Source organism: Paramormyrops kingsleyae, chromosome 15, assembly GCF_048594095.1.
Source record: "Paramormyrops kingsleyae isolate MSU_618 chromosome 15, PKINGS_0.4, whole genome shotgun sequence".
In the NCBI taxonomy this organism is placed as follows: domain Eukaryota; kingdom Metazoa; phylum Chordata; class Actinopteri; order Osteoglossiformes; family Mormyridae; genus Paramormyrops; species Paramormyrops kingsleyae.
This window is the reverse complement of record NC_132811.1, coordinates 14,211,424-14,220,479: the sequence shown is the minus strand read 5'-3', so window position 1 is coordinate 14,220,479 and position 9,056 is coordinate 14,211,424. Positions and strand designations below refer to the sequence as shown.

Sequence of the window (9,056 nt, the reverse complement as noted above, 5' to 3'; positions counted from 1 at the left end):
TAATTTACCAAGACATTACACTGTCAGATGAACTGATCGAAATTGTCAAAATGAAATTCTGGCATAATGTTTTAATGTTTCTCTCACACCGGTCGGTTATTCAGTTTTGTTTCCTACTGGCAGGGATTCCTGCAAGTGGGTGTTCCAGAGTGGGAGCGCACTTTGTGCCTATTTTTATGCGATGAACGTTAACAAAGCTCTCTATGACTGACTTCAAATAATTCATTTAAAGCGCAAATATTTTGGAACGTGGAAGAAAATATGAATGCAGCAGAAAGCATAACTTGTAACACTCATCTCCAGTCATATGTTAATAATCCTCCCGGGAGAATTATGTGATGTCTGCAATCCCCTATTCAACTCTGAGAAATAACAAACTGTTTCAGGCACTGCCTGCATAATGACGTCATGGCTCCTATGAGGTGTCGAGGCAGACCTTAGCATTTCATGTCTGATAAAAAGCATATGGAAGAATACCCCTGGAAGACATTTGGAGGCTTACTATTTATAAACTTATTTTACTGAAGTAATGTCTCTGAAAACAAATGCTGGCCTATTGCTAAGACTCCGTCCTCAGTAAAATAGTTCTAACAGTCTGGAACATTTGTTCAGACAGAGACTAGTTTAAAATGTAAAAATTAAGGTCAAAATATTTCCTTCAATACTCAAAAGTATTGCAATATTTATGAAGTAAACAAAAACACTGATATTCAAGGAACCCCATTCCTCCAACCAACCCTCTCCACTTTCTGATTTTTTTTATAACGGAGCACAGTTAAACAGTCCTAAAATTAGATGATTGAAATATAGTTTCTGAAATGACCTATATTGTGTAACATGGTGTAAAAAAATTAACTTAATTCGTGAACACCGGAAAGAAAAAAAGGACAGCAATCACGAATCACGCTCAGATATTTATTGCAGTTGTAACCGTTTACAACAGAAATCAGAATCCCTTTTATATGAACAATAAAAGACGTGTTAATCACAACCACGTTAGAAACAGTCATCACCATCTGACTAGACCAGGGGTCGGAACCTAATTTTTAAAGCAAAGACCCATTTTTTTCTAAATATCTGAACTAGGCTATAAGATTTACAATGAGCCGTAATGGGTAGAGAAGTGGGGTTTGAGATACTATTTTTTTATGTGAAAAATAACGGGCATATTTGCAGTTAACACAAAAACAAAAGTTCAAGTACTTACAAAAAATAAATAAAACCAATTTCGGGGGGCATTTTAAATCACTCGGACGCGTAACAGCGCAAAGGTGACTAATATCACAATATCGTTCGGTTCTGTGGCGATAGCCGTCACCCTCAGCCCTTCTTTCGTTCGGCTCTGCAGCCGTCTGCCCTTCGTTCTCCTCTTCACTACTGTAACTGTACTGACCGAACAGTGCAAATGTAGTCACAATTCAACTGGCTATAATATGTAAACCGGAGGAAATATAATCATTTTTACGAAGACCTGGTTAGGCGTGGTGACGATTTACTACAAAACATATATGAAAGAATTAGGAATCCCAATAAATGTTGAAGCGTACGTCCAACCTCAGGTAGCCTACAGCGTACCATCTGACCGGAGACGTACTCTCGTCGTAGAGAATGACTTTGAGGCAGATGTAAATGATGCCGTTAAAACATTACAGCAGCGCGTGACGGACTGCCTCATTCACATATAGCTAAAGAAATATCTAAATGAAAAATAATATTAACCCAAAAATAAATAATTAATCTTTACGGTACGTTAAGACATGAAAATGTGCACGCAGCTGTCGTTCTGAGAGCCGCAGTCACGTGGTCAAAGAGCCGCAGGCTGCCGACTCCCGGACGAGACAATGTGCCTCTGTAGAAATTCATAATAAATCAGTTTTCTGTGCCTGCTTGGGCGGAGAGGTGTGACTGTCAGTTTGACTGTAATATAGTATAACAGACAGTTACAGATTAAAAAGAGGATACGGCATATTTAGAGGCAAAGTTACACAATTCAATTAATTTGAATCAGTACAAATAAATTACTGTAGATGTATTTTTTATTTTTCTTGAGAATGATACATACAGGTTGATTTACATATTTAGAAATGTCATTGCAACAACTTTACATTCAAAAGAGATTTTAGCCTCCCACAAACTGATGCTGACGAGAGTGGCGAGCAGATTCCAAGTGTCTAGGTCAGACAACATGTCATTAATAAATAATAATCGGTTCTATTAATGTCATTCTCTAACGTGTTTTCGAAGTTCAAAACTTCCCAACTACGAAGACGGCGACCGTTCCACTTCAATTTATACTTGTCTTCGCATAACGTGGAATCCAACTTTCAGAGACAATTTATATATTCTTGTAAAAAATTAAGGATAATAACACATTTTAGTTATAACTTATACGTCATTTGCAATATTTTGTTATTTTCAAAGCGCCATTGCCTTGTGACTGCACCCTTAAGCGCCCACCGATGGTTTATTCCTGAACGGAAGTGCCGGTGTTTACAGGAAGCAGTTGTAAGGAGTGCGTCTTCCTTGGACATTTTTTGGAGTTTAAATGGATACTCTGGCTTTTTTCGGTCAGGGGATCGAATGACGACGGTTAAGGGAAGCTGGAACACACTCGATCTTTAGTTCTGTCGGTACGGCAAACGTACAGCGGCACCGTCGCGGACCGAAGAGTGGCCGGCCATCTGCCGCTGGCTAGGCGTCTAGCTGGTTAGCCAGCTCCCTGGCGAGCCGCTAGGAGGACGGACACACCGTGGTGCAGGTGCGATCTTGGAAGATCCCCAAATGTTTGTCGGCTTATGTCTTCCACCTACAGCGGCGAACAGCTTTGACAAAGCTGTATGGGAGGAACCGTGTAGTGAATTTCCACGTCTAGCTGCACGATTCCACATTTAAATTGATCGACTCAGGTAGCCCTCTAGGGGAGATCATGCATGCACTTCAGCTCTCCGGCCATCACGTTTAACTACCCTGATGACAAACCACGTCGACGCTAAGGCGTCCCACGCAAGCTTTATGTTGTTACCTATAACTAATTAATACGCACCCCCTGCTCTTTATTAAAGTATGGTTGGATGTGCGCGTTTTTACTGCAACCCACAGTTGTTTGCAAATATGGAAGCTTGTTACACGGGTGAATAACCGAATAATAATTGATCGATTTTAGTATTATGACATTAATACATTATTTAAGAAAGTTCTTCGTTTATAAATAACTGTTTATAGCCTAAAGTGCATATTAAACCTCACTTGTTTATGTCAGGATGCACCAGGAAGACGCTTGTGGTTACTTTGCCTGTCATGTGCTCGTCCCCTTTCTGTCCAGACCCCGAGTCCGGCCACCACGATGGGTCTGGAGAGCAGCGCCCTACGAAGCTGCAAGCTGGAGGAGCCGCTGCTCACCCTCCCATCCGGGATCACCATGTACTCTGCCCTCCTCCAGGACGGCAAGCGGGCCTCCGTGTTTGTTCATAAGCAGGGTAACGAAGACAAAGTCAATAAAGCTGCCAAGGTATGTGTCTGAAACTGAAATATAGCATGACCACACACAATAATATATTTTTTGCTTTGTGTGAGAGTCGGTTAAGAAAACGTGGGGCTATTACAGTTAAGGTCATGATATATGTATATTTATTAACCTTATGAACAATAAAAAAACAACAAACAGACATGTTGTCCTTTCACTGCCCCCTCTCCCAAAAAGCACCTGAAGACCCTGCGACACCCTTGCCTTCTGCGATTCCTGTCCTGCTCAGTACAGGACGGGGGCATCCACCTGGTAACGGAGCCTGTGCAGCCCCTGGGGGTGGTGCTGGACAGCCTCTCACCAGAGGAGATCTGTTCTGGGATCTACGACTTGCTGCAGGCCCTGGTTTTCCTGCATGACATAGTGAGAGCCTGGCCTTTTTAAGCAGATCCTATTGAACACTAAGGATATTGATCATTTGTATGCTAAATATTTATGTTCACCCTGCCGATAATAGTGCTTTAACTGTCTTTGCCATTGATAGCTAATGTGGATGCTTTCAGCACAATACATACATTACAGTTCCCACAGGTTACTAAGGTGGGAATTTTATAGGAGAAATGTAATGTTTAAATGCTGGGCTTGAAATAAGGGGTATGTTGTACATTCATGTAAAATTTCTGGCTTTAGTTGTAATTGCATAAATTGTAATGACTTGATTGTACATGCTAAAAGTGTTGTTTGTACAGAGCTGAATACCTTCCATTCTAACACATTGTCTTAAACGTCGTCTAAACTAATGGCCGTTTCATGGATGGGAACGTGAAGCAGGTTCTGCCATGAACTTTTGATGTTTGCCTTTCACAGGGCAAGTCAAGCCACAACAATGTATGCATGTCCTCAATCTTCGTCAGCGAAGACGGGCACTGGAAGCTGGGCGGAATGGAGACGGTCTGCAAATTCTCCGAAGCGACTCTTGAGGTGAGCTTTTAGTCCAAGGCTCACATGCACGTCTTTTCAAAGCTGCTCACTCATACATTTTCAAAGCACATAAATGCTTTGTTACTTAGAGCTTCTTTATATAACTGATTTACCTGTTCTTGTCATTGGCCTCTCTCTTTGTCACAGCTCGGCGGTATGTCAGCGTAATACACTGTTTTATTATGTCCATAATCACATTAACCCTTAAAGGGGAATTATGCCAATATTTTTTGGTCAATTTAACACTGAACTACACCAAAGATTATTGGGAAACTAAGGTGTATAAATCCAGAAAGGGATGCCTGCCTTTTCATTCAAGTCTTATGGTATATATGTGTGGTAAGAAATATCTTATGCAAACAGACTCATCTGATAATGAACAAAATGAACGTTTTCCCCTTCACAGTAGAGTTCCCCTTTGAAGTAGCGGTCAGTGGTAAACATACAAATACGTCTCTATTTTATCAGTTTCTTAGAAGCATCCAGGCAGTGAGAGACCAAAGCGTGCTTCCTCCAGAGGAAAGGGTATGTCATTTATATTATTCCCATTTTCCTTCATTTTTTTCCCCCTGTTGGGTAGAATGGCGTAAGGAAGGATCATCAGGCACTGAACATTGATTTTAAAATGATTCCAGGTTATAAGCTTCCAGATGCTTCCTGAAAAATATGGACATTCTAGAGATTCCTTTTCCTTTGGGGTCATAGTGGAGACCTTAATCCCACTTTTGAGTGATTATGGTAAGTATACGTTTTGTCCATCATTAACCTTTGCCTGCGTGTCACACACAATATTAAGTCTCATACAACATTCAATATCAGGTGTTTAAGCTGGTCGTGATTGAATTAATTCTACCCAGTTATGGTCTGAATGTGCATTGAACACATATTGCACCACAAGATAAATAGACCACTATACCAGTACACTTTCCTGAGTATTATACCAGATCTGAGAACGTAGCTTTTAAATTATATTCGTCAGGCTTTCTAGCATGTCCGTTTTCTGTCTCTTAACTTTTGTTTCTTTGCTGGCTGTAGTCTCTGCAGAAATGTCAGAAAGTCTCAAGTTTACCCTCCAAAATGGTTTGCTGAACCCAGATCCTCTGACCAGGCCACCCCTCAGCAATCTTCTGACGCACATGTTTTTCCGGTACTGTACGTTAATGCTGGTGCAAGTGTGGGTTAAAATGACCTGTTTGGTGACTTGATGCCAACTGTTTACATGATTCATGTTTGATTGGTCAAGTGCAATAAGTACATTGGAATGCTTACTCGTTAAGTACTGTGTAGTTTTTTTCTTGTTGGCCAGTAAAATGCATTTTTTACACTGTTAAACAGGAATGACTTTCTTGACGTGGTAAACTTTCTGAAGAGCTTGACACTGAAAACAGAGGAAGAGAAGAATGAGTTCTTCAAGTGAGCCATTAAATTAAATACACGATTCTTGTTGTTACTATAGTGTTCCTGTAAGTAGTATGGACTACACATCAATAACCTTCTTCAAGCAATATAATCTAAAATCCCAGGTACATTTCAAGCCTGTCATAGATTCTTCCTAGATGTTTTTGCTAAGTGTCAAATATGAACCTGCGCAGGTTTCTCATGGACCGGGTACAGAGTCTTCCAGAAGAACTGATTGCAGTCCGCCTTGTTCCAAAGCTCTTAAACTCCCTGGTGTTTGCCGAGCCTGCCGCCGTTAAAAGTTTCCTCCCTCATCTTCTCAGGCCAAAGAAGGGTATCACTAATTATGTTTGGTGCTTTGGTATTATAATATGCAGCTTGAATATCTTCCTTATCTCATGTTGTAATTCAGCCAATAAAAACGAATGAATTTTTTAAATATTTGAGGTCAGATGGATCAACATACTCTCTCAAGTTAGTAAACCAAGATTCTTTTTCTCGACCTTGGCCAGGATAAAAAACAATTGGAAGCAATGGGGTGGATGCTTGTTTTTCTATGGTTACTAAGGAAAATGTTTCAGGAGAGTAATCAAAACCGTTTTGCTTCTGGCCAGCAGATTCCAGGGGCAGCAATGAGGATTGTCTTCTGTCCATATCCCTCTATCGCAAATATGTCATCCCCCAGCTTCTGAAGCTGTTCAAAGTCAACGAGGAGCATGTCAGGACAGTGCTGCTGTGCCACATCGGGCTCTTTGCAGAGTTTTTTTCTCACGAGGACCTGAAAAATCAGATTCTACCTCAGGTTTGTGGCTTTTGGTTTTTATACAGTCTCCCTCATCTGTATTTATTGTTTTGAATAATCCTTATCAGTAAAGTTTAATGTAAGGATGACTGTACACTTAATAATTTAATGTATTCTTGTATATGTGTACCAATATATATTTATTTATTTCCTGCTTCTACCGCAGATTTTACTGGGAATGAGAGACACTAATGATTCGTTAGTTGCCATGACGCTTCAGAGCCTTGCCGTTCTTGTTCCTTTACTTGGAGCTGAAGTTGTGGTGGGTGGAGAGAGAACTAAAGTGTTTAAACGGACGACCCCCAACTTCACCAAGTCTGCCGAAGTCACCCCAGATTGTAAGAACTGCATGCGTTTCCCCTAAAAGTGTACCATCTTTTTTTGCCTTACATTTCTTTATTTGTGTGTGTCGAGGAACATTTATGGTTCTCTTCTGTCTCTGAAGGCTCTCCTATTCACATCAGTTTACAGCCACAAATTGCCCAGCCACCAAAAATCCTAAATGTTTTCCCCAGACCCTCTGGAAGTAATGAGCTGGTGCTGGAAAACATTGAGTCTCTCAGATCAAAGGAGAAATCAGCTGAACAAATGACGACAAAATCAGGTACCATCTAAGGACATATCAGAGGATTGGTTTCCATTATCTTCATTCATGATTGAAGTAGACCTGAAACTTTGGGGTAGATGCACATAAAAGCATACACCTGTAAAGTGTAAAACGTGGTATAAAAAATAGCATCTACATGAATAATGATGTGAAAATGCGGAGGAACCTTTTTACTACAAAGATATTGATGTTCTGTTTGACTGTGGCTGCTTTCTTTGCTCTGTGGTGCACTGACAGCCTTTTTGCCATTTTACGTTTTCAGCGATCACTCTGAATGGATTCCCCAAAGGACCGCAAGCCTACAACCTGGAAGAGCCTGTGGGCCGCGTACAGTCTGCAGAGGAATGGCCAGACTGGAGTGATGCGGAGGAGGACCAGCCAGGGCAGATCAATGTCCACCTCGTGGAGAAGCAGGAGGGGGCTGTTGTGGACTCCACGGAGCAACGCGAGACGTGGGATGACAACTCAAACCGGTCCCCTGCCTCACTAGCCCGGAACTCGATGACTGACGTCACCCATGAACCAGTAAAAGGGTCCGGAACCTTAAAGCTGAGTGCTGCTTCTAAAACCCAGCTAGAAAGAATGCCCCCTTTGCATGGCGACGGCCAGAACCAAGAGGGCGACGTGAAACCAAAGATGCCCGTGGAATCCGCAAAGCCAAAACAGGTTACAGCGGGCGGTTTAGGGGAGGAGTTCACGATTGAAGTGAGGAGGAAGCCAGAGAGAGATCCAGAAATGGACTTCTTTGCAGACATGGTTCCAGACATTAAGTTGTCGTCTGCCACTTTGACAGCGATCTCCGATGGCATTGTAGGTGATTCTGAACTGGTTACGCCGATTATAGGTAATTCTGAACACACGGGGCCCACAGGCCTGGACCCATCAATAGATACGGTTGCATTGACAGCAAAGTTTGCTGCAGCAGACACAATCGAAGTGAGTATGACTTCCTTGCTTGGATATGGAATCATTTAAAATGTTCTCTCAGTGCTGTCAATCACTGCCCAGTTTAACCAAAAACCTGAAAAATGAAGTGGGCTAAGTAGAATTGGATTAAGCCGGTGAATGATTAACAACCGAGAATAGCTTGTTGGCTTTGTTTCCCTCCTGATCTTTGTTCTGTAGCGGGAAGTCTAATCCCCATTGGGGTTGCGTCAGCGGTGCTAACTCCTTTTAACTTCGTTTATGTAGAATGAAGTGGCAGGCTGGGGTGATGGAGATGACCTTAACTGGGAAGACGAGAATGAGGACGCATGATGAGGCTGTAGGCCATCCACAAAACCATGGAGCAGAAGCTGCTGATCACAGTGAACGAGGCCGAGAGAGTCAGCAGAAACAGGGCCTTCACTTCTACTTTATAGACGTTAAATCGAACTAGTTTCTTGTTTTTTTTTTTTTTTTAATCATTGTCAAACCAGTAGTTTCAAATGCTCTACTGCAGTTTTCTGTCTGCAACTTTCATTTAGGTTTACTGTGGCACACTGTGAAGGTTTCCTTTTGGGTGTACTTGTGTAACATTTTGGTTTTACTGGAAATTTTAATCCTGCCAAAATTTGACAGATTTATGTGGTGGGAAATGCACTACTCTTATTTGTGATGGATTTAATGTGGTGTGTGCCATAGTGCTGATTTTTTTTTTTTTTCTTTCTTCATCTTCATCCCTGAACTGAATAACAGGCCTTGGGGGGGGGGGGGGGGGGCATTTAATCTCAGTGAGGAGAATGATGTAATTTATTTGTATTTGAGGCTTCTAATGTAATAAAAAGTTCTAAATAAATGAATTTTGTAAAGGACTATTAGAATAT

General features: G+C 41.5%; 1 protein-coding gene across 2 annotated transcripts; it reads left to right on the top strand.

Annotated features, from left to right (window-relative positions):
- The first annotated feature begins 2,463 nt into the window (after positions 1-2,463).
- Positions 2,464-9,044, top strand: scyl3 (SCY1-like, kinase-like 3). Of its 2 annotated transcripts, none has more exons than XM_023804654.2 (14): positions 2,464-2,758; positions 3,323-3,508; positions 3,701-3,886; positions 4,331-4,444; positions 4,913-4,969; positions 5,080-5,182; positions 5,480-5,591; positions 5,780-5,857; positions 6,037-6,176; positions 6,460-6,644; positions 6,811-6,982; positions 7,090-7,248; positions 7,514-8,187; positions 8,443-9,044. In XM_023804654.2, exons 2-14 carry the CDS (start codon positions 3,344-3,346, stop codon positions 8,506-8,508), a joined length of 2,211 nt encoding a protein of 736 aa, XP_023660422.2. In that variant the 5' UTR covers positions 2,464-2,758; positions 3,323-3,343; the 3' UTR covers positions 8,509-9,044. The 2 variants fall into 2 exon arrangements, with proteins under 2 accessions (XP_023660422.2, XP_023660420.2); XM_023804652.2 differs by having other exon boundaries at positions 6,457-6,644.
- Positions 9,045-9,056: the final 12 nt, after the last annotated feature.

Excerpts from the sequence above, each read along its gene's own strand:
- scyl3 (XM_023804652.2), top strand. The coding sequence starts at position 3,344 with ATGGGTCTGGAGAGCAGCGCCCTACGAAGCTGCAAGCTGGAGGAGCCG. Across the intron at positions 4,445-4,912 it reads TCTCCGAAGCGACTCTTGAG|TTTCTTAGAAGCATCCAGGC; the intron begins GTGAGCTTTTAG and ends CTATTTTATCAG. Across the intron at positions 6,645-6,810 it reads AAAATCAGATTCTACCTCAG|ATTTTACTGGGAATGAGAGA; the intron begins GTTTGTGGCTTT and ends CTTCTACCGCAG.